We start from the raw sequence: 23654 nt of genomic DNA on the forward strand, positions 1-23654 counted from the left end.
ATGTGGTTTTGTTAGTGTTGGGGATTTAGAGAAATGCTCTTACCAACAACGAAAGACGGAATTGGCAGCTCACCAGGGAGGAACGCGTCTCTTCCTTCTCGCAATAGCAGGCGAGTAACTTGCTTGAACGCTTCCGGCTGGTTAAACACCCAACATATACAGGCCCACGATGGGGTATCGTCTGTATAGTATTTGGGGATGGTGGGTTTTAGATTGCGAAACCAGAAACTGGCTAACACCTCAGTGCATTCATGCAGCTCATACTTGTCCACCAGGATAGCCAGTTGCGTTAACGTCTGTAGATCGACCTCAAACGGAACCTGGCGTAGGTGGCTGTGGATAATATTTAATATTATGAGAAAAGCATCTGGGTCGTCATCGGGAAGAGAGATTTCCACACTCCCGGTAACGCGTAAGATATTGCTCTCGTTGAATTTACGCTGTAGCATGGCGCGAAATACAGGGGATGCAAGAATCAAGTGCCTTGATGAAACGCATATGGTAATCTCTACATTGTACGAATTAGCTGCGTTCACGCCTGCACCAGAATTGGCTGTAGGAAGAACTACTACCTTCTTCACAGGGACAGCTACTGCTATCCGCAGAAATGGAATCGATCGTTTGGTCCACACCATCGCAAGATTCTTTGGTATCATATTTTTGGTCGTCGATGTACTGCACGAACCTGGTCATCAATAGGATGACATCTCCGTCTGGGTCGAGGCGATGCACCTCTCTATCAGAACCCTTGGATCTGACTACCAGATTTGGTGGAGAGGGTGTCCTGATCGTCGCTGGCATCGTCTAGAATGTTTGATGGACGAAGCGTTGAAACCAATATAGGTGAGAGTTTTTATATGACAATGACTAACTGTCGACTGAGGTAGAGGTAGAGATTATATTTTTTTTTCTCCCTATTATCAATGACGACGAACGAGGAAGAGAAAGCGAAGGGCGATACTATATCAATCTACTGTATTTCTAGTCCATCGACATCGTGTGACATGGTTATAAGCAGCCATCTACTCGGGCCTGTCTCGAGCACAGCACCTACGGATGCTGCCCTGTCACGGCATGTTATTCCTGCATGGTATCCTGCGGCCTTTGATCGATGACCTTGAGCATTGGGGATTTTCAATGAGACCAGTATTAGCCGCAGACTCCGAGTAGTTGGCGCTCTCTGGATTCCTCGACCCTCCGTCCACCTGGCATAGGTTGGGCCCAAGATAAACTAATGCACCACCACGCCACCAATGAAAGCCCGCATCACAGCATGTTGACTATCCTATTCTGTCCAGAATGCAACATCCTGGCATGGCATGGGGGAGGCTGACATGCTGGGCGGCTACCACTCACTTTCTAAGGGAGTAGGGTTCCTTGAGGTTCAGAAGAAAACGAGAATATGCGAGATAACGATCTTGAATGCCTCGATCGTCCGCTGCGCAGCAAGCAGGAACCAAGCGTCGCTGATATAATTCCCGCCTTTGACTGTTTATCGAGAGACTGATGCGCCTCACATATCGGTTTCCCAAGGCTATGGTACTTTAGGGCTCGCTGTCCAACCCCCGGACAGAGTGACATTTCTCCTCGAGACAATGAGTGTAGCATGGGCCGACAGATATCCCACCTTAGCTATCCAACAAAAAGCCGCGGAAACTGCGGAGAACCAGCCAGTCAACAGCTGCGTCCATCTGTCCGAGATGTTGGTTGTACGTGAGCGACCTCGTATGCGACACAGTCGGAGTACTTCCTCTGGCCAGACGATTGTTATAATTGACTGTCATCATTCACCCGCTCAGCCGACCTCATTTCCAGACAACAAACTTGTGCTTGTGCTCCAATTCATGGCACGGATGTCTGCCATCTATTACCGTTCGCCACTGACCCTAGATACTGGATGCACTTACGGGCGCTGGCGACTACCCTGGGCCCCGATGGCGACCTCGATAGCCGAGATGGAATGCACTAGGTGTGTGACGCTTGCGCATTTTTTTTGTTGGGACCATGTAATATGAATCATACGCATGCATATGCGCTCTGCTGCCGATTACCTGTGCCGCAGGGCAGAGACGATCTATACTATCAATGGGTTATCCCATAGCTGGCTCGACATGTCTCTGGGTCCATCAACTTTCCATCCCTCGCGACTGAGTTTGTTTTCGCATAGCCTGCAGGCGACGAAGTCGAATTTCATATGTATATTGTTGCGCGCTGAGCTATCTGGTTGCTCGCGCATGACCCTTGTCCTATGTAGGGCCAGGCTTTCGGGCGTCGCTGATAAAGTCCGCATCCCCAGCCAATTATATCTGGAAAAGAAGCACTAGCTTGGTAGGAGTGAAATCGCGCATGTTTCCGCCCATGGGCGTCCGCTTATGAAATATTATGTAGGTGTAAACCAAAAACGCCATAATCTCTTTGCTTCCCTGAGGATAGACTGTATATTGCATCTGCGAAACAAATATGCAGGAATAATGCAACCAAAAAAAAAGCGTCAACAGCCAACAATAACCACCACGGTAACAAGAACAATGGTAATCAGCCCACTGGCCGGGCTGGTAGGCACCGCAATTCCAGTCGAGGGCTTCTGCATCTCGATCTTAGCCACAAGCTTGTCGCCAATAGGAGCCAGGGATTCCTCAAAGGTATCAAAGTTTTCGGCCTTCCAGTCGGCACCCTTGGCGCCAGGTTTGGCCTCTTCGCCTTTAAAGGCAACGAAGAGGACATCGTGGTCCTCGTGGCCGTTATTGCCGGTGAGGTTGTTGTGAGGAAAACAGGCCTGGGCGAGAGAGATAGATACCTCACCGGTGTCAGTGTTGCCGTTGGTGTCGCCCCATATGCCATAGAACTGCGGCCATCGTTAGCTCTGGATACACATATGTATATATCATAGGAAAGATGGATATACCAGTCTGTTGTTACAGACCACGGCCACAACGCTGAGCGGCTCTACCCCCGAGTCTGAAGGCAGGTAGCTAGGCTTCTTTCCCTCGTTCCCAAGAACAACGTAGCTATGTAAGTTAGAGTCCAGGTCGCTGAGACCGTATTCAGCAAGCTCATCCTTAAAGGTCGTCTGGCTCTGGCCGGTCAGATCGTTGGCACAATCCCCGTTTGATCGGTTCGCGCCGTCGCAGTCAACATCTATGTCTCCTAGTCCCATAGAGTTAGACGGGCCGCTAAGGTAGATCACGCCTCCGTAGTCACAGTACGTGAAGCCGCCTGCTGCCGTTAGTGACGAACAATATCCTGCCTGCCTGCCGTGACGGGGTGCCACATACTATGTCCATGGCCGTCCTTGAAATCTTTACTGCTGAGAGGGGAGTCGCAGCGGTTATTCTACACACGCATATCAGCATGGGACATACTCCGTACATCTGGGAGCGGCGATGGGGGATGGGACCGTACCTTTGCGTAGTTGTAGAGGCTCTTCAGGTTCTCGGGGACATCACGGCCGGCGGCAGAGGAGAGGCCCGCGAGGCCCAGGACGGCGAGACAGAGGGCGTTCCTGAGGGCCATTGGTCGCTGTGAGATGGCCAGACATGAATCGAGGGCTCGACCTGGAGTTTTTAACAGTCGCAGCGTCGTCCCAGCGTCTCACTGGTGACACTGCCTCCTGAATTACGCCAGCTTCGGCTAATATAGTTTAAGGGGCAGAGTTAGTGCTTTATCTGGAACTGGAAGAAATAAGAAGAAGACTTGCTAGTGTTCGTTTCATCTATTCCTTGCATTGCCTTATATTCGTACCGAGGTCCTTCGTATCGTCCATGAGCGAGAAGTGCTGGCCTTGGAGCCTTGGATGAGGCCGCTATCATGGAGGACTCCGGACAAGGATGTACACAGCCAGAAGCCAGAATTAAAACTCCTCTAGGCCCATGGAGATACACCCATGCCGCCGCCGCACCGTTCGACCGCTCGTCTTGCGATAATGCAGCGCCATTGCTGGGAATGCCTGCGACTCTGCCTGGTCTGCGACTTTACCCAGCCTTCGTGCCGGCGCTGCTCCGCGTCTGGAACCGTGTGTCCCGGCTATGGCGATGCGAAGCCGAGAAGACTAAGATGGCTGGAGCCTGGAAGAGTTCAGTCTCAGACGAGACGGCGACGACCAGCTCCAACGGCGAACAGCGAGGACACAACCCGCGGCGTCATGGCGATGGCGGTGCCTCGTTTTCAGGTGAAGACCAAAGCCTGTGCCATATTCCAGGCAGCGGAATACTGCAAGTGATCGCGAGAAGAGATATCCGTCTTCGCATGGGCTGGAGCTAACGTCGAGCTGTAGACAACTCCTGCATCTATCTCGATCTCGCGCCAATCCAGGGTCTCGGACACAATCCTTACATATATCGTATCTCGCCGACACACCTCCGAGCGACGACCTCGTTGCCTGACTTCATAACGCTCGGTGTAGTTTGCATGACGCTGAACCACCGGATGCACCGCATACGCGACCAGTCCCATTGTCGCGACTTGACGGAGACATATTATCGGTTCCGGGCCAGTGTGATCCGCTCGCTCAACGAGAGTATCAACATCGAATCGCGGCGGACTACAGATATCGTGGTTGCCGGGATTCTGACACTTTTACTTATCGATGTAAGCTGAAAGGAGCCTTGGAACACTGGCTATGAACACTCGTGTTGACGGAACAACCTGTCGTCAAGGCTCAGCGGGGAGACTCGACTGGTTGGCGATGGCATATAGAGGCGGCTCGAAGAATAATCATGCTTCGCGGCGGATTTCTCACGGCGGCCAGATCAAAAGCCTTGAAGCCTCTACTGCTAGTCTTCCTGTGGTATGTTCCCGCAGCTACCAGTCGAAATACCTAGCAACTGAACGCGCATAGTATTCTAGTCATCGGGAACACAACGTCCTCTTCATCTGACCTTGCAATAGCTAGCCCTCATTGCGACGAACTCAAGTATGTACTCGGACAGACGGGCTGTGCAATATCCCCGTTCCAAATGTGTCCCCCGCTTCTGTTTGTCGAGGTTCTCAAAATTAATCGCCTTCGGATGCGCGCCGTGAAACATGAGCCCAACCAGGCGGAAGCCCTACAGCAAGAGGGATACAAAGTGCTCGACTGCATTTATAATTTCTCGCCAGAAGAATGGGGGGAGACCATGCCTTCATCAAGGGAGGATTGGAAACTCTTGGGAAACGTATACCAATTGGCTGTGACAGTTTATTGTATTTCTTCCCTTCAGTCCCTATCAGTCCTTCCCCTGGCTCCCTCACTGAGGGCACAATGCATTTCACACGGCCAGCTTCTGCGGGTACTACTTGAAAAGGCACTATTATCTCCACGGTTGAAGAGATTTATGACCTGGCCGCTGGTTGTGCTTGGCGTGGAGGTCGTACATGGCGTCGCCATGCAACTTTTCGTCAAGAAGCAGCTTGTAGAGATGAGTAGCCATATCGGCTCATATGGACCGCTGATGGCGAAGGCCGTGCTTGAAAGGTTTTGGTACTCTGGAGAGACAAATTGGGATGCTTGCTTCGATAGGCCGTACCTGTTCACTACGCAGGTTTCGGTGGACATGAGCGGGATATTGTGAACGCGATGCCTAGGCGCCCTGAGCGGCTTCGACTCGACTCACGCTCACAGACTGGTACAAAGTTTATGTTGTCTGAACAATGTCTCTTCTTCGCCTAGATTACCAATTAATGGCGCTCTAACTAAAGCAGCCTGCGGCAATGGTATTTAGGAAGGCTTCGACGTAACATTTGCTGCGAACCCGACTGAAGTTATATAATATAAACCAAACAGGAAGCATGTTGGCGGTGTCGGCACTAGGCTTCTATATTGCCCTAAGTCACGGGGAATGACTTCCATTGATACAGATCTGCCTCCTATTATACCCCGCCAGTATAGTCATCGAGGCGAGGCTAAGAATTGGCAGCTGTTCCTGATCATGTTCGCAGACCTTGTTGAAAGAGATTCAAGGTCTCTTTCTATGATTATATCAGCCTACATACCCTTGAAAATATACTAGCATATCCAACCTGTTAACGTCGCATATTTTGGGCGTTATATATACTAAACTAAGCCTTATTGTATAAGCACCCAATTCATATGATCTGTATATGCCGGATGGAAGTGAAGTAGCAAGCTCCAATGAGACTTTGCTGACGATAGACTCCGGTGACGCGAGCAGTAGTGGCCTCACTTTCTAGTGTCGACCTCGTTTCAATTATATCCCTGTAGGTACAGTTTCTGCTAGTACCCATCTATCCGTGATGAGAAGCGATTCCGTCAACTTACCACCATTAATATACCGCTATGCGAGGAGCTTGACTTGACGTCGAAATAAATTCACATCCCTACTTACGTTTATAACTATTTATATCCCATGCAGATATATGGAGCCCATAGGTTAGATCTTGATACAATGTTGGCTTAATACTTACTGACACTTGTTTAATCTTACCTTATATATAATGCTCTTTATGTGAATAGGGCGCTTTGTCTAGCATGTTATGTTGAATTGAAAGCTCTACTTGGCACCTGCTATGGTCTATAATGTTGTAAGACAAGAGTCGTATTTGCTAGTAGTTTACAGTGTACATGGCTTAGGGATACAAAGTTCAGTATTCCCCATCTTTAACTATACAATGAGAGTAATATACCTTCTCAGATCCGCTACCACGGCCAACGACTGTTTACAGGCCCCAGGCTAGACTCCAAAGCCCTAGATATCCAAAACTAGATGAAAAAGCCTGCTCGTCCACTTGAAGCGATGATTATGACAAAAATCACGGTATCATAACAATCAGGTTGATAATCTAGGATGACATTGCTTGATAATCACCGAGCTCGTGCGACGGTCGGCTTCCCATCTTCTTGCCGAAAAGTATACCAAACGTTAAGATATGCCCGGCCTTCGCCAGAAAAGTCCGGTCATCTTTGTTTCCCTGTCCCTCAACCTCGCTGTTTCCATCCTCAGCCAAATGGATGAGATAATTTCGAGGCAGAAAGCGGCCAGGATTCCATACATTCCATAAAATGGAGTTAATGAGCATAAGGGTTGCCTCGAAGATGTAAAAGAAATACTCGTATCGTAAAATAGGACTCAGCGCTTTCAGTTTGTCTATACTGTCAAGGTCCACCACCGTGTTTCCCAGGTGCTCTATTAGACGGTAGATGCAACGTAGTAAAATCAATGCCATGCTTATATATAGCACAACCAGGAGAGTGGTGATGGACTTGAAGTATTTGATGCATATATTGGCTTTCGCGCACCGCCGGTGGAAGATAGCCGCTAGAATGAGCAAGATAAAGATGAGCGCGAATTGAAGTGAGAGTGAAGCGATTGTTAAATTCTTCCCTAGGTGTTGCTGAGTTGACTCTGAAGAGGGATTGGCGCTCAGGGATACTCCCAAAGAATTTAAGGTCTCGACAATTAACATCACAAGGCCGAAAGTAGAAACCACTCTGCCAGGAGGGAATGGAGCGAGGTGGGGCACGTAGTACAGTATTCTACCAAGAACGTGGTAGTTGGCAAGTTCGAGAAGCGGACTATAGTTTATAGTCAGTGAATTATCCAATGCATAACCAGCTAGTTAAAAATCACTTACGGGCACACATATATAAAAACCTGGCCGAGGATAAAGACGATAAGGGTCGCAGTGTCGCCCATATACAGATAGTTATAAGATCCGTACTCCCGCATGGCATAGCCAATTGTAAACAGTACCGCACAGACCGGGTGCAGTCCAACCAGTTTCCATGAGTTATAGTAGCTAATTTTTCGTGTTAAAAGGTGTGATTTCTTATGCTCAGGAAATCATCGACTCACAGACACTGCCAGATATGGCCAACTGCCGAAAGGCCATACGCAACCGTAAAGATGATGGGTGTAACCTTATTAGGAGCATACACAAAGAGGCTTCCCGGGACTAGAAATGTTAATATCAGTGTAGCAGATAGAATTTCCAGGGAATCTTACTGGGTTCTCCGCCTGCAGCCATTTTGGGCTAAAGACAAGGTTTTTATATATTTGAAAGAATGAATGCTGGAAGACTCTTGATCTTTGATATGGTGTCAAATAGAGGATATTCTTGATATTTAAGTAAACCCGCCATTATAGTATCGTTGATGTCACCAAGTAACCGTCCACCCAACGGGCCCTGATTTAGACATGTCTGTATTAGGATACGTACAGGGCTTAACCCAAAGAGGATAACCTAATCGCCAAGATGCTGAATCCTTTGGAGCTAACGCCATCGTCGTAATACCGCTCCTCCTCAACACTGGCGGATACGTGTATATTTATATATGCTTAACCCAAATAGGAGAACTTGAGTGCCAAGACGCGGATCCTGCCGAACCACGAGTCGCCTTGGCGCCTTCCGAAAGTTCCGCCTCCTTGGCAGGCTGAGCCTAAAATAACCCCAGCGTGCACTTTCGCAGGTGTATCAAAGGCTCCGACAGGCCCATAATCTCATTGCAACAGCTAAGCCAAGGAAACTATCGATTTTTATTACTAGAGAGAAGAAATATGCGCATATTCAACGGGCCGCACGTTCCAATACTGGGGCTACCAAGCTACCTACCTTATCAACATAAATACTTTCTGCAAGCATCCATGAAGCAGCCGCCCAAATTTTGCGAATCATCGCTCAATTAGATTCGAGCATAGATTCATGATGCACGTGAGCTTGTCTCCGTAGGTATTCGTCTCGGCCTCCAGCACGCGACTCGCCGGCCCGAACCGGTCCCAGACCTGGATGAACTGCCCGTTCTCCAATTTACCGATCCTGGTGAACGCCGTTTTGAGGATGTCATGATCAATGATCCTATCCACGTCCGCTGGCTTCACGAGCAACTCTGGCCCAGCGACGTAGTCCTTGCCCTGCTGAACTCTGGTAGTGACTATGGCTAGCGCGCTCGCCTTGAAGCAGTATGTGATCAGGGCCGCTAGGCCGGCTGCCAGGGCCGTTGCAATACTGGATCCCGTAGACTCTTTGGTCGATGAGGTCTTGTCGGCGAGATACACGGGTAAGCTGCTACCGGCGGTGGTGTTTACGTTGACACCAGGGAAAATAAAGTCGTTGTCCTTCCCGGCATGTCCAAAGGCGGTCCCGTCGTCATGGGCTGCGCCGATCAGGAAAAACCTCTTACGCTTGTATGCAGAAGGATAGTGCTTAGTGGCACTGATTTGGTCCGACGAGGAGCAGAACATGAGGACCTTTTGTGAACACGCCCTCTCGAGCACGGCATCTAGCAGCTTTTTTTCCTCGCTACCTTCTGGTGGCTCGGGAATTGTCCACGACATGGAAATTATCGTCGCGTTTTTCTCCAAGGCGGCTTCAATGGCCTTGGGTCATGTTAGTGTATATGAAGATGATGAATTTGGAGATCAGCCAACTTACCGAAGCTGCGGAAATGGCATCGATGGTAGAGTGGGCCTTGTCAGGGCTAGAGTGCGTCTTGAACCGGATAGAGTAGATGCTAGCCATGGGACAGACCTTCAGAATCATTCTGGCCATCTCTGTACCATGGCCTCGGGCTGAGATGTAATACTGCCCTACACCTCCATCCTGATAATCGAAGGTCTTACCCCCAATGACACGGCCTGAGAAGGCAGAGTCACACGAGTCAACACCATCATCGATCAGCGCCACGACGACATCCTTCTTTAGGTTCTGCAGGTCAGTCAGGTTTTGCATATCGACGTTCAACAGCTGGTTGCCGTCGCTGGGGTCATGGCTAAAACTGTCGAGGGATATATCAACCGTTTTCTTCCAGAAAATATCCATGCTTCCGGCGAACCTCTCCATGCAGGTGAGCCACTCGTGTTCAGTGATGGGATTGGCTCTGCCGGCTGGCTTGGATATGTCGCTGGATGACACGGGGATTTCAATTCCCTTCTTGCCTTCCCTCACGACGACTTCAATATTGCGTTTTCGAGGCAGCGTTGTATTTCCCTCAGTCTTGGGTTCTGAGGAGGTCTCGATATCTCCCGACTCGCTCGGAGCTGTCACATCGACTATTGGCTTTGCATTGGCATTCTTGTTGAGGCGGACCCGAAACTCTTCCAAGTTTGCCTTTACCCAATTCCTGGTGTCATAAAGCTGGAATGAACCAAGAATCAGCACGGCACATTTTCCATCATATGGTGAACAGCTGTTGGTCACTTACATCGGCTTGTGCTGGAATACTCAAGTTGATGACTTCGAGCTCTGGCAACTGCGGCAAGCCTTCCGGTTCGCTCCAGGCTCGCAGGACGGCATTATTCCCACTCCACCGTAGCGTCACCTCTCGCAGCTTGTTTTTGACCTGGCCTGTGGCCTCCGTCTCGGAAGAGCTAAAATCTTCCGCTTTGCGGCCGACCTGGACGATGATCCGAGGGTCTAGATCCGTTTTCTGCCAGTCCAGGTGCTCTACTACTATCTTCTCTAGGGCAATCTGGATCGACTCATCGCTGTGAGGGAGCTTGCCGCTATCATCAACCTCGACCTTGAGAATGCGTCGGACGCCCTTGGTGTAGAGCCAGTCGAAGAAGAATTCCATGTCCTGTCGTCCCATCGCTCGAGGCTTCGGTGCTCTCCTCCCAGTGCGATTTACCGTCACGTTCGGGAATCTGACATACATCAACACCTCGTCGAAGCAGATCCCGCTCTTGCGGTCCTTTCCAAACCGCTCCGTGAAAACGGTGTCTTGTATCACGGACGGCAGGCCCTCGTAGTCGAAGCAGATTTGGATATCTTCTTGGATGTTCTTGCCGTAGAGAAAGGAGGTAGCCATCTTGATGCTCCGCGTCCGCATATAGTGCAACTTTAACATGCTGAGAATTTTGGTCGAGTTCTTGGCCAGGATCTTGGGATCTGGCTTTTTGGAGATACTCTTGGTAGAAGGCCTCTGCTCCTTCTTTTTCTCCTCTTCGACATTGAACCTCTGCGTCGGCACCCTCTTCAACGGCGTATTGGGTGCATGGTCACTCCCGATAGAATTAGTCATTACCTTGAGGATACTCAAGTTCGCATCATCCGGCCGTTCTCGGTGGTCTCGACCTGGTCTTGTGCGAGAGCGATCACGACCGGATGCTTGATCTCGCGGCTGTCCCTTTTCTCCCCTGGCCTTTCGCTCCAGTCGCTCTCGTTCTTCCTCTCTGAGAAGCTGCCGCCGCCTCTCATTCTCGTCCAGCCTCTCCAGGTCAGGCTTTCTAAGTTCTCGATTACGATCTGTCTTCTTAGGGTCACGCTCTCCAGTACCGCGGCTTTTTGGGTCCTTTTCGCGAAGGCTTGCCTTGGGCGGTTCTTTCTCTCGAATCGCGAGGTTAGCGTTTGGTACTTTCGTATCCCCGCGTTCCTTTTTAGCGAGTTCACTGGCCATGTATGCCCTTGCGGTCCTCTCATGCTCGGCATAGACAGAATATTCGGTCTTCTCCTCGTTCCGAATGTACTTGCAGTCCAGGAATGTGTTGATGGGTTGAAAGGTTGCCTTCGCCTTTAGCTGGTCAACAGCCTGACAATCCTTCTCGAGGAGTAACTTGATGATGCCCACTCGTTCGTCGCTACATTGCGAATACTGCACTGCGTAGTGAAACGGCGTTCTTTTAGTGCCATCTTTGAGCTCCAAGGCCGTCTCACTGGCATGCCTGATGAGGTTCTGGAGCACCTTGGGCTTGAGATCCTTCTCGAAGGCCAGAGTCAGACAGGTCTTTAGGGACTCGCCCTTTCCATAGGGTAGCTCGAGCGCGTCGTCAATACACTGTGTGTCGGAGCAGGCGTTTAACATATAGTCGACCAGCCTCCACGCATATCGCTTGAGGTAGATGGCCCGGTACAGAGGAGTCTGGCCCTCATCATTCCGGGTCCTCAGCAAGTCGGGATACTGGCGTACCAACCTCTCCACCAGCGGACGGACATCTAAGGCGCTGACAGACTTTTCATTGGTCTTCTCACAGACTAATTGGACGATGGTATGTAAAAATGTTGCATCTGGACCGCTATGGACCATAACCTCGCGATGTTTGTTTATGAAGTCATCGATGTCGTCCTCGGTTGCTCTACCATTGAAGATGCTCTTCATATCAGATGTGGCCTGCTTCAACTTTCTGGTGAGGTCATCCTCCTCATCCGAGTCCTCATCCTCCTCGTCGGAGAGGTCTCGGTCCTCTACGTCTGACATCTGAAGGTTTTGAGTATTAAGAACAAATGAAGCTTCTTGGATTTTCTTCGGACTAAAGTCAGTTGGGGATGGAATTCCTAGTCAAGCGGCCTGGCTTGTTTTCGACGATGGAGTTGTGACTACAGTTCGCCTAACGGGGGGGGGCGGACCCTAATTGTAATATAGGTGACCTCGCGCGAGACTTTCTTAGCAGCCCCAGCAATATGCACGAGGACTCCTCCGCAATACGCCGACCCCGGTTCATATCGTAACGTCGCTCAGCCCCGGACCGAGCACTTTTTAGGGGAAACTTAGTGGACGGTCTTGCATCTGCACGGCTGAGTGTATGTTACGTAGGCGGGACCAAGGGTGCGTATTAACTTGCAGGCAGGCGCTCGGCTGTTAGGCATAATAAGGTACTACGGGCCCCTAGACAAAATCTCTATCCCTTTCGACCCTCTGGAGATTTAAAATTCACCACCACGACCAATACCTAGTGGCGTTAGTTGTACTGCTTACTAGGTAAACATGTCTGACCACGGGGAAGAAGAAAAAGAAGCGAGACTTGAGGGCTTCGAGGAAAAAGACGACGTCGATGTCTTTGACGTCGGCATGTTCGAAGGCGGCAGTGAAGGTAGCGGATTCCATACTAAGAACAACCCCAAGGACCCCTATCAACGATCCGAGGTGATCCAGCGGGCTGGCCATGGTGTCGACATTAGATGCACACTAATCGATGCCATTCACGGAGCCATGTCTGCCGACAGTGACTACTGGGCGACGCTGCTGGTTCTACAGTTTCGCTTTGATCCAGCCAAGCGGGCACGTCGTGTAGCAGAAGCGACCATCGAGCTGCGGTTCGATGTCTCGGACGCGAACAACCAAGTCCCCGAGGTCGATGCCATATCGTTCGACGGCAACTACAGCTTCCTGCCCAGCAGACAGTCCGAGACCATTATTAAGGGCGGTAGCGGGAGCATCGGAGCAAGCTACGTCGCAGACCTGAGCGCCTCAGCGAACTGGGAGAAGACGGTGGCTCGTGAGACGACAGATGCCACTACGATCAGTGGCGGCAAGCTCGTCCTGAACAACATACCGCCCAACCGCGTCGCCAAATGGACGCTGCTGGAGAATAAGACGCTCAAGACGGGTGTCCCCGCCACGATCCGAGTTGCTGTGCGGATCAAGAGGCGCGACGAGGCCATCTTCACCTGCATCCCTCGGCTGGAGTGCAAGGCTGACAAGTGGACGAGGCTGGAGTCCTTCTTCGGGGGCGTGCCAGAAGATGACCCCGTGCTGCTCAAGCCGGACATGAAGGCGACGAACAAACTGATGGTCTACGACACGGAGGAGCTGGGCAGCGTGGACTTGCAGAAGCTTAGTGACGTGACGTTTACAACGATGATAATGAATGCTCAGAAGTAACATTCGTACTCGAGAGCGTTCGCTGGAATTCCGGCGTGATGTATAGGCGCGGTACGGGGTACAGCGATAGTTAGGGACTACTCGTACATACGTACCAAATCTTTATGTCAATATACAAGGTACTACTCCAACAACCCCTTCAGAGTCATTGGGCTCACATCTCGTCCAGCTCGGGACTGCGCCAAACGCTTTCATCCCTCTATACCTAGAGAAGTCGAAATGGACGGCAGTTGCCATGCTGGCGGTGCTCAAAGCTAGAGCTGCATTTATTCTTTTGGATCCTTCTTATCCAATTCACCGGCTGCGCCAGATCTGTTCGGACATTGGAGCAAATATGGTGATAGGATTTTCTTGTGACAAGAACATGGCAGACTCCCTCGGTGTAGCGAAATTCGTCGTACTCAAAGATGAACAAACATGGAAATGTCAAACACCTCGCCCTTTACCTCACCAACGTTCCTCATCCAGTCCAGCCTACGCTGTCTTCACCTCTGGATCGACCGGTCGCCCTAAGGGAGTGGTCGTAGAGCATGCCGCTTTCACCACCGCAGCTCATGGCTTCATTCAGAGGACCGGGCTAGGGGTCAAGTCACGAGTCTTTCAATTTGCTTCATATGCCTTTGATGTGAGCATTGCCGACCATCTCGCGACCCTCATGGCTGGAGGTTGCGTGTGCATACCATCAGACCCAGATCGACTCAATCGCCTTCCTGAGACCATTCACAAATTCCAAGTCAACTGGATGGATCTTATCCCTTCAGTCGCCCGTTTGCTTTCTCCCAAGGAGATACCCCTGCTGACCACCTTGGTCCTTGCTGGAGAGCCCATGAGCGAACAGGACATTACTTCATGGGCTCCGCACGTCAATCTAATTAACCACTATGGCCCAGCGGAGTGTGCTATTGGGACGAGTCTTTCATCCCCTATCGAACCAAATGCAGAGCCTGGGAACATTGGGCACTCAATGGGCTGTCTTAGTTGGGTTGTAGATCCCGAAAACCATAATCGCCTGCTCCCCTTTGGCGAGGTCGGTGAACTTGTCATTGAAGGTCACATTGTGGCTCGAGGATACGTCCACGATCAGACCGATGACAATTCGCCTTTCATCTCCAACCCAGTTTGGTTGAGAAAACTTCGGTCCAACAGCTCTCCACCAGCACCGTTATACAAGACAGGTGATTTGGTGCGGTATGTGTCGGACGGCTCGTTGCAATACATTGGCCGAAAAGATCATCTCGTGAAAATACGCGGTCAGCGAATTCAACCAGAAGAGGTTGAATATTACGTCCAGAAATGCTCACTCAAACCCATCTGCAGTATAGTCCAAGCGCTTCAGCTCTCAAATGGTGATTCTGCTTTGATCGCCTTCATTTCTCAGGATGTCGCTGACCTGCAAATTTCTTTACAACCTCCCAACTATGACTTTGTCGCCTGGGCTTCGAATATACAACGCCAGCTGGCAGAGTTTCTACCCGCTTATATGATACCATCTTTCGTGCTGCCAGTTTCTCAGCTTCCTTTGACAAATGGAGGCAAGGTAAATCGTCGAGCGCTCATAGATCTGGTGTCCGGTGTCCCAGTCTCGCGTCTAGCAGAGTACCAACAGAAATCGTCGGAAAATTTGCACCAAGTGGAAACCTTCGGAGAAAATGAGAGAATTCTCAAGGACATCTGGTGTGAAACTCTGAATCGCGCCCCCGAGATTACCAGTCGGGATGATGGATTCATCCAGTCTGGTGGGAACTCGATCCGCGCCATGCAACTGGTGTCTGCTGCTCACAAACGAGGCCTCCATCTGACGGTCGCTGATATTTTCAACGCCTACACACTTTCTGAGATTGCTGCCTGCATGGGACCCGCTTCAAAACTTTCTTTGTTAGAAAATTCATGCGAGTATGTGCCGTTTTCATTGTTGGGAAATCTCGACAATCAGCAAAATCTTTTACACCTTGCTGTTCAACAATGTGCCGTGGAAAAAGCCGAGATTGAGGATATATACCCAGCTACTCCTTTGCAGGAGGGTCTGATGGCACTGTCAATTCAAAACCCGAATGCCTATGTTTCTCAGCATGTTTTCGACTTTGCTAATGGAGTTGATCCTCAACGAGTCGGAAAAGCCTGGCAAGAGACAGTCAGAACAAACGGGATCCTCCGAACTCGAATGATCTCTGTCAGCACCGGATCATTCCAGGTTGTTCTTCGAAGCGGTATTGAAATTTCAACTACCCAAGATCTTGAGCAGTACTTGCGTGACGACAAAGAGCGCCCTATGGCCCTTGGGAAGCCTCTTATTCGTCTGTGCTTGTCATCCTCTTTCGTTGTTCTTACATTGCACCATGCAATCTATGATGGTGTTTCCTTGAAACTCCTCCTAGGTCATTTTAACAAATTATACCAAGGCCTTTTGGTCGAGGCACCTGTTTTTGCTCCCTTCGTCGCTTACATTCAACAGCAAGAGAACAATCAACAATTCTGGCAGTCACAGTTTCTCAATTGCAGCGCGCCAATCTTCCCCGCTCTCCCTTCCGCAGATTTTGTGCCCAGCGCGAGCGCTCTCTTCCAGCGTCGTGTTACTGGTATCCGCCAGACCAGTGGCTACACGACTTCAAATACAATTAGGCTCGCTTTGGCCCTTCTGATATCTCATTACACGAATTATGAAGATGTTGTCTTTGGAGTCACTGTCAACGGTCGCGGGGCACCTGTTCCTGACATTGACGAGATGACTGGCCCAACATTCTCAACTGTCCCAATGCGCTTCACAATAGGCCCGGATCAGACTGTTCTCAAGGCACTGGGCAGTGTGCAAAAGAAGGCCACAGATATGATCTCTTTTGAACAGGCCGGGCTGCAGTTCATACGCCGAATCAGTGAAGATGCAGATGCTGCTTGTCAGTTTCAGACTCACCTTGTGGTACAACCACAGGCAGTCGAAGTTCCTCAGGAGGTCTTGGTGCCACAGCACGGCCGTTGCTTGGATATTGGCGAAAATGAGAAGTTTGCCTCGTATGCCCTACTTGTGGTGTGCACTCTCGATGAAAAGTGTAACGCAGTCGACGTTGCTGTCAACTTTGATCCACGTGTCATGACTGAGATACAAGTTCGGCGCTTTGTGCAGCAGTTTAGTCACATCTTGTTGCAAGTACAGGATCCTGACCCTGAAGTGTGCTTAAGGCAGATCCAATGTATAAGTCCTGAAGATCTTGCCGACCTCAGTTTGTGGAACCATTCCATCCCAGCCCCCTGCGATCAGTGTCTCCATGACATGATTTTGAACAAGTGTGCGTCTCAACCTTCTGCGGTTGCCGTTTCTTCATGGGATGGGGAATTCGCTTACCGTGAGTTGGAACAACTCTCTGGTGCCTTTGCTCTACGGCTGCGGGAACTAAACGTCACCAACAATACCTTGGTCCCCTTCTGTCTTGATCGATCCAAATGGGCTGTTGTGAGCATCCTGGCTGTTCTTCGAGCTGGAGGCACCTGTGTCTTGACAGACCCAAGCCAACCCCGAGCAAGAGTGCAAGGCATCATCCGAGAGACTGGCGCCAGGTTAGCTCTAGTGTCACCCAGACATGCGAATATTCTCGAAGGGCTGGGGTGTGCCACACTTTCCATCTCTGATGCCACATTCGAAGATTTGCCCAAGTATGAGCCCGAGAGACTTCCGGCAGTGGCACCCGAGGATTCTGCCTTCATTGTCTTCACCTCAGGTAGCACTGGCAAGCCCAAGGGAATCATTGTTGAACATCGCAACCTGGCCACATGTGCGAGAGACCAGTACGGGCCCATGGGTTACACTGCTGATTGCCGAATCCTTCATTTTGCGTCCTATACTTTCGATCTCAGCATCTACGAGACAGTAGTCACTCTCATATTTGGAGGCTGCGTCTGTATTCCATCCGAGGAGCAACGCCTTACTGATCTTGCGGGCTGCCTGCGGCAGTACCGCATCAATTGGGCCGTTTTCACCACTTCATCGCTGCGTCTGTTCCGGCCCGACGACGTCCCCGACTTGAAAATTCTCTGCGTTGGTGGGGAATCACTCACACAAGCTCATGTGAATGATTGGGCGCACAAGGTCCAGTTCATCAATTCCTATGGGCCAGCGGAGACCTGTTTCTGCACTGCTGGTGTCGTCGATCCTAGCAAATGGCAACCTGGCGATGTGGGTGACATGTTTGGTGGTCTTGCTTGGATCACACTCATAAACGATCCCAACCACCTCGCCCCTATCGGAGCTATTGGGGAATTGGTCGTTGAAGGTCCTGCCGTTGCTCGGGGTTATCTCAACAATGAAGAATTAACTCGCGCCAGCTTCATTGATGTTCCGCCTTGGCTCAAGAACTGGCGGCCTGATGGTAAAACCGATAGGCTCTACCGGACTGGGGACTTGGTTCGATACGGCGACGATGGAATAATCTGTTTTGTTGGGCGACGTGATACACAAGTGAAGTTGCGTGGTCAACGTGTAGAGCTGACTGAAGTTGAGTATCATCTGCAACGATGTTTCCCTGGTGCTGAGGTCGTCGCGGAAGTCATTGTACCTTCAGCTTTTGAAGCGCCAGCATTCTTGGTTGCTTTTGTCTTCACTCAAGAAGTCACCAACCGTCGTGCGGCTACTTGTCTCGCTGTTCTGACTGAACGCTTCATTGAGACAGCATCACATGCACTTGCAAAGCTTCGGATGTCTTTGCCCGTTTATATGATTCCCACAGTCTTGCTTCCCCTGGCTGCAATTCCACTGACTGGCACCGGCAAGATCAATCGACGAGAGCTTCGCGAAGTGGCAGCCGGCCTCGCTCGTGAGGAGATCAATTCATACCTCCCGTTGGTCAGTAAGACTCAAGCCACTTTCAAGCGTCCCCCTGGCAACGAAGTTGAGCGGAACTTGCACTCTATCTGCGCTAGGGTGCTCAACGTTGACCCGAATGAAATCGGCATGGATGATGACTTCTTCCGCCTGGGTGGCGACTCCATCAGTGCTATGCAAGTCGCAGCAAAAGCCAAGGCTGTCGGTCTCGCCATCACTGCGGCAGATATCATGGTCCGCAAGTCTATTGCGGACATTGCATCTCGCAATTCTCGAGCGCCCTTACTGGCCATGAACAACGACGACTTGGAGATCATGGCTCCCTTTGGTCTTTCGCCCATTCAATCTTTGTTCTTTGACACGATTGAAGAGAATCACAGCTATTTCAATCAAAGCTTCTCGCTCCGCCTATCTGAAACTGTTGAGGTCAAAAACTTGGATGCTGCTTTGCGGGCTGTGGTGGCGCACCATGCCATGCTTCGTGCTCGGTTTCGCCAGGAAAACGATGGTGGCTGGGTGCAGCAAATACAAGCTGATGTTGACAACTCCTACATTTTGCAGTCTCATGTGGTTCAATCAACCGGTGATACTGTTCGCGTCATCTCCGATAGCCAACAGTCTCTGGATATCTTCAATGGTCCCCTTATTCGAGCCGACCTGATTGAAATGCCCTCTGGTCACCAGCATCTCTTCCTGGTAGCTCATCACTTAGCCATGGACCTGGTTTCTTGGAGAACAATTTTTGCGGACTTGGAGGAGGCTCTTCGCACAGGAGGGAAACTCTCGGCCGGTCCATCTCTTCCTTTCCCGATTTGGTGTCGCATGCAAGCCGAATATGGCAGACAGAAGCTCTGGCCTGTGGATGTCTTTCCATTTGATCTTCTACCCTGTGCGGATGGATTCTGGGGCGACGTGGTAAATAGAAACACTTGGGGCGACATTGCAACCCTCTCCTTCACTCTGGATATGAAGACCACAGCTTCTTTGTACGATGGGATGCCATGCCTAGACGGACTTCCAGCCACGCCGTTGGAGATCTATCACACTGCTTTACTGGCAGCTTTCGTCCGCACATTCAAATCCCGTCCAGCCCCAAACATCCACTGTGAGGGCCATGGCCGAGAGGTCTGGGATTCATCGCTCGACCTTTCCCGAACTGTGGGCTGGTTCACCACCATATGGCCCTGTCCAGTACCTTGTGACAACACATCCAACTTGGTTTCCGTTCTCAACGCTGTCCATGCAGTACATACCGAAATGCCATCTCACGGTTGGGGGTACTTTACCTCTCGCTATACCAACACTGAAGGGAAAGAGAAATTCAACACACTGGCCACCCCTGAGATCGTTCTGAATTACTCTGGTCTCTACCAGCAACTGGAACGGGATGGCGCGTTGCTCCAACAGACAGACGAATTTGATGGAACAACTTTAGACATCATCAAGTCTGCGCGCAGATTTGGTTTGATCGAAGTCTCCGTGGGAGTTCGAAAGGGATTTATCAAGTTTGAAATTTGCTACAACCGGCACATGGATAGACAGGAGGATATCAAGTCCTGGGTGGAACTCTGTCGAGAATTGCTTGTGGAGATAGCTGGATGGAGTTCTTGAAATTAGATTATCCTCTTTTTAGGTACTTCTTACATGACGTGAATACATTTCCAAGTCGCCTGAGTGTTCAAGTTGTGGATTCCAAAGTAGAGAGGTAGTAAGAACAAGTAGTAGTCGCAAGGCTAACCTATCCTTCCAGACCCTCCACACTGGGCCTAAGGATCGAGCCAAGCCAGGACCTGGGGTAGCTTTTTGAGCCTGGACATTCGGATTACCTTATCTCGTCTCAAGCGATCAGTCAAGAAGGATTGTCTTTTCATCTCTTCGTGAATCTGCACACGTCCTCCCCTCCACCGCAAGCTCCAACCTAGCACTGTGGTCTGTGCGGCCTAGCCGCCAACCTCCGACCGAGCTCCGCTTGTCGGAACAACAAATGACCGTATAGAATAAGATCTTATGTTGCCCATGGTGCATTTTTAATCTAGCGTTATTGTGCCCCATCTGTGTCCGACAGTTATAAGCCCGAAGCAACATTGGGATACATCGAGTAGCATACAGCCTGCTTGCTTGCCTCTTCTATTCGCCCAACGATAAGCTTCCAAATCAGCCTGCTACTTCGCCCTCAATTGACCAATCCCCGACTTCGCCACAGAACGTCGGCCGCACCGTTCTGTCTATGGGTTGCGTGACCTCAAGTCGACGAACATCAAGAACCCCTGGTTTTATATGCAAAAATGGCTGGCGCCAATGGAGATCAAGCGCCTGCTGGTTCCTCTTTGGACGGACTACTTCGTAACGAGGACCAATGGAGACTTTGGCTAGGTCACAACATCGCCCGGACCTGTCAGGTGTACAGGTTAAGGTTCTTTGTGACGATGACGAGGATCCACCGAACTGGCAGACAGTTGCGCCGGATGCTGAAACACGCGCAGACCTTACTGAAGAACAAAATACCCTCCTTCGCGAAATGATTGAGGAGTACAAGATCAAGGAGCGCAGGATTGAGAAAATCCTCTCGCGGCTGAGCAAAATCAAGAACCTTATTGTGAGCAAGTTGGACCGGGAATTCGACAATTTTATCCTTGATAAGGAATCTCCGGAGGAGAAATTGATCATACTCTCGAAAATTTAAGACCAAGGCAGATGACCGGTTCCAAAAGCTTCGCAACGCTTAGAGAGCTATGGTTCTCAACCCAATGGGGAGAATGTCATCCGAGAAATGGACTTCAAAGTGGCTAGACCTCTACGCGAAGGCTAAAGCAGCCAACGTGCCATATGTCTGTCACACCGGAGACATCCTATGGGAACACCAGGCCCCAATTATGGACTTCTTGGGGGCAGTCATATCGAAGGATCGATACATTTACGACACATGGACGACAAGGCTCGAGTCAACCGATGACAAATTGAGCTTCACCGACGTCGTCCTCGATTACCGTTCCTCCCGGACAAGGGATTCGTCCGAAAAAAGTAAGTCGAACGTAGTGACTGCCTTTTGCAGCGACACTCAATGGGCGTTCGAATGGACAGATGCCACAGCAGAATGGCCAACAGGGAGCTCAAGGAAATCAGCTCACTACAAAATGCCCATGTGGGAGAAAGACGCGCCCCGCCAAGTACTTTCTTCCCTCTTTCCCAATAAAAGCTGTAGGAACGCAGCGACCATTCATGATGAACGGGCCCCTTAAACATAGTGACTGATGTAGCGTCCCAACAGTTAATCGTCGAGATTCAATGTTGGTTCAACGGCGAGCCCCTTTGGTTTGGAAATAGTTTGTCCAGCTATACGCTCCATGGTACGCAGAACGATCTACACAAAGTAATGCATGCCTATATCTATCCGAGGAACAAGACCCCATTGACTGCTGTTCGATATTAGGACCCGCTCATTCTTGCCTCTGAAGTTCCTGCGCCGGATTGGGGCAACACTTGCGACTGCGCACATGACGCACATCGAAAGCATGGCGCTGGAACGCCATTTGATATAGCAAGGCTACTTCGCACCAGGTTGCACTTGAGTGGCTTTTCTTTTAGGTGAATAGCGTCAAAAGTGGTGCGTAACACACCCAGCTTTATGATACATCTGGAAGCGAACATGGTCACGGAGCCCCGTATTTGCAAAGCATTGAAAGCAAGCCTCTGGCTTCTCAGGATTCTCGAGATATTCTTTAGTAGTACGCGATGGCTTGCCAGCCACAGAAACAAGTCCCTCACATGAGTTGGAAACATTTTGGGTCTTCCCTGCATCCTGCGGCTGGTGTATGGGAATAGCCGACGTGGTGGATTCAGAGACCTTCCGCTTAGGCCAGCCCCTTAACGGGCTTCCTTCAAGGACGTCACAATACTGCACGACGGCTGCAGCACCCATATCGCGCCGATTCCACTCATCCTCTGACGAGTTGGAGATTGGGTAGGAAAGAAGACTCTGCACTAGATGCAACTGAAGCGGGTGCATAGTGTCCTCCAAGGATGACCCACCCTCAATCTCTTCCTTGACCAATGTACCAGACAGCAGCGCCTCAATGTCAAGAAATGCTTGTTCTTCATCAAAATTCTCTCGGATTTGATACCTCAAGCTCCTGTGCAACCGTTTTCGCGTGTTTCTCACCTCTTTTTCCCTTTGCTGGGTCCGAGGTAGCAGGGCGGGCTGTTGAGTCTTCGCGTATTGCGCACGGATCTGGCTGAGACTGCACCGGGCATCTTCTAACTTGGGGTGATCCTCAATTTGCGCTCTCTGTTGATCAGTTAAATAGCGTGGGCGTCGTGTGTTTCGCTAATGACTCTGCAGCGTGACGGCTTGTATTAGCCCTTCATTAGGGTTGAGGTTATAGATAACCTGGATTATATTGGTGTCGAGTTGTAGAGGATGATAGTGGTCAAGAAAGGTCCGGGGGCTGGCGTGCTTCATGATCAACATGTGTTGTCCCTTGCTCACCCACTCTACAGACTATATTAGCCACTGACAGAACAGTAGGAAGAGAAGTATTAATGGCCTCCATAGAAGTACTCACCGCTCTCGTTGATCACTTTACCACTTCCATACCGGAACTGATGGGCATGGAACGCCCCTTTCCAACAACGGATCTCCCCGAAGGTGACCAGCAAAGTGGACATGGCCGACTTAAACATCTGTACGGTCCGTTGAATGATCAAAGCGCCATTAACCAACTCCATCTTACAGAAGATATACCAATTAGACTTGTTCGGGTCTAAGGCACCGGGAGCTGCTCACAGCTTTTGCTGATAAATAATTTCCGTAGCTGAGCCTTCGAGGTCAGCCTCGAATTCCGGAATGCGCGGCATGGAACAGGATGCCGAAAAGCAATGTATGCGGGCATATCACCAGAGAGGGCCCGTAAACGATCTCGGGAAGTGCAAAAGTAGTTCTACTGATTGGTTAGCTGCATGACCCTAGCCAAGGATTCCAGAGACGAAAAGAGAGATATTATGTATCTGGGGGTGGCCGGGGAATTGAGAGAGGGAGAGACGGAAATTGCGCTCGCCGTACAATTTGGTCAGACCGAAGAACTTTTGGTCCCTTCGGGAGTAAGTTCAATCATAGTGACGGGCGGGCCTCCACGAGGATTCTTCTGAAAGGAGGTTTGCAAATCCTTGAATTGCATACTCAACAAGACGTTCCTCCGGTGCACAGTGAACAAAGCGAGGAGTTGAACAAGCACACCTGGATGCGTTGGAATCCCAGGTAGAACTTCTTTTCCTGCGTCGACAAATTGGTTTCGTTAAACAGCCCGATATCCTCGA

General features: G+C 50.4%; 8 protein-coding genes across 8 annotated transcripts; 4 read left to right on the top strand and 4 right to left on the bottom strand.

Moving 5' to 3' along the window:
• Positions 1-2491: 2491 nt before the first annotated feature.
• GIQ15_01936 (chitosanase) lies at positions 2492-3513 on the bottom strand (the record flags this gene model as incomplete). The annotated part of the gene is made up of 4 exons (XM_033549353.1): positions 2492-2845; positions 2924-3216; positions 3276-3333; positions 3403-3513. 4 exons carry the CDS (start codon positions 3511-3513, stop codon positions 2492-2494), a joined length of 816 nt encoding a protein of 271 aa, XP_033410304.1.
• Positions 3514-3807: 294 nt separating this feature from the next.
• GIQ15_01937 (C6 zinc finger domain-containing protein) lies at positions 3808-5549 on the top strand (the record flags this gene model as incomplete). The annotated part of the gene is made up of 4 exons (XM_033549354.1): positions 3808-4153; positions 4274-4587; positions 4656-4786; positions 4838-5549. The coding sequence occupies 4 exons, from the start codon at positions 3808-3810 to the stop codon at positions 5547-5549; spliced, it is 1503 nt and encodes a 500-aa protein (XP_033410305.1).
• A 1228-nt stretch (positions 5550-6777) lies between these two features.
• On the bottom strand, positions 6778-7962 carry GIQ15_01938 (uncharacterized protein; the record flags this gene model as incomplete). The annotated part of the gene is made up of 4 exons (XM_033549355.1): positions 6778-7510; positions 7570-7734; positions 7791-7890; positions 7941-7962. 4 exons carry the CDS (start codon positions 7960-7962, stop codon positions 6778-6780), a joined length of 1020 nt encoding a protein of 339 aa, XP_033410306.1.
• Positions 7963-8606: 644 nt separating this feature from the next.
• On the bottom strand, positions 8607-12127 carry GIQ15_01939 (uncharacterized protein; the record flags this gene model as incomplete). The annotated part of the gene is made up of 3 exons (XM_033549356.1): positions 8607-9311; positions 9367-10068; positions 10136-12127. The coding sequence occupies 3 exons, from the start codon at positions 12125-12127 to the stop codon at positions 8607-8609; spliced, it is 3399 nt and encodes a 1132-aa protein (XP_033410307.1).
• A 507-nt stretch (positions 12128-12634) lies between these two features.
• On the top strand, positions 12635-13531 carry GIQ15_01940 (uncharacterized protein; the record flags this gene model as incomplete). The annotated part of the gene is made up of 1 exon (XM_033549357.1): positions 12635-13531. One exon carries the CDS (start codon positions 12635-12637, stop codon positions 13529-13531), a length of 897 nt encoding a protein of 298 aa, XP_033410308.1.
• Positions 13532-13895: 364 nt separating this feature from the next.
• On the top strand, positions 13896-19952 carry GIQ15_01941 (nonribosomal peptide synthetase; the record flags this gene model as incomplete). The annotated part of the gene is made up of 1 exon (XM_033549358.1): positions 13896-19952. The coding sequence occupies one exon, from the start codon at positions 13896-13898 to the stop codon at positions 19950-19952; it is 6057 nt and encodes a 2018-aa protein (XP_033410309.1).
• A 745-nt stretch (positions 19953-20697) lies between these two features.
• Positions 20698-21024, top strand: GIQ15_01942 (uncharacterized protein; the record flags this gene model as incomplete). Its single annotated transcript, XM_033549359.1, has 1 exon — positions 20698-21024. The coding sequence occupies one exon, from the start codon at positions 20698-20700 to the stop codon at positions 21022-21024; it is 327 nt and encodes a 108-aa protein (XP_033410310.1).
• A 912-nt stretch (positions 21025-21936) lies between these two features.
• On the bottom strand, positions 21937-23021 carry GIQ15_01943 (C2H2 finger domain protein; the record flags this gene model as incomplete). Its single annotated transcript, XM_033549360.1, has 3 exons — positions 21937-22626; positions 22687-22832; positions 22904-23021. The coding sequence occupies 3 exons, from the start codon at positions 23019-23021 to the stop codon at positions 21937-21939; spliced, it is 954 nt and encodes a 317-aa protein (XP_033410311.1).
• Between the last annotated feature and the right edge of the window lie 633 nt (positions 23022-23654).

Source organism: Arthroderma uncinatum, assembly GCF_011692745.1.
Source record: "Arthroderma uncinatum strain CBS 119779 chromosome Unknown scaffold1, whole genome shotgun sequence".
NCBI lineage: Eukaryota > Fungi > Ascomycota > Eurotiomycetes > Onygenales > Arthrodermataceae > Arthroderma > Arthroderma uncinatum.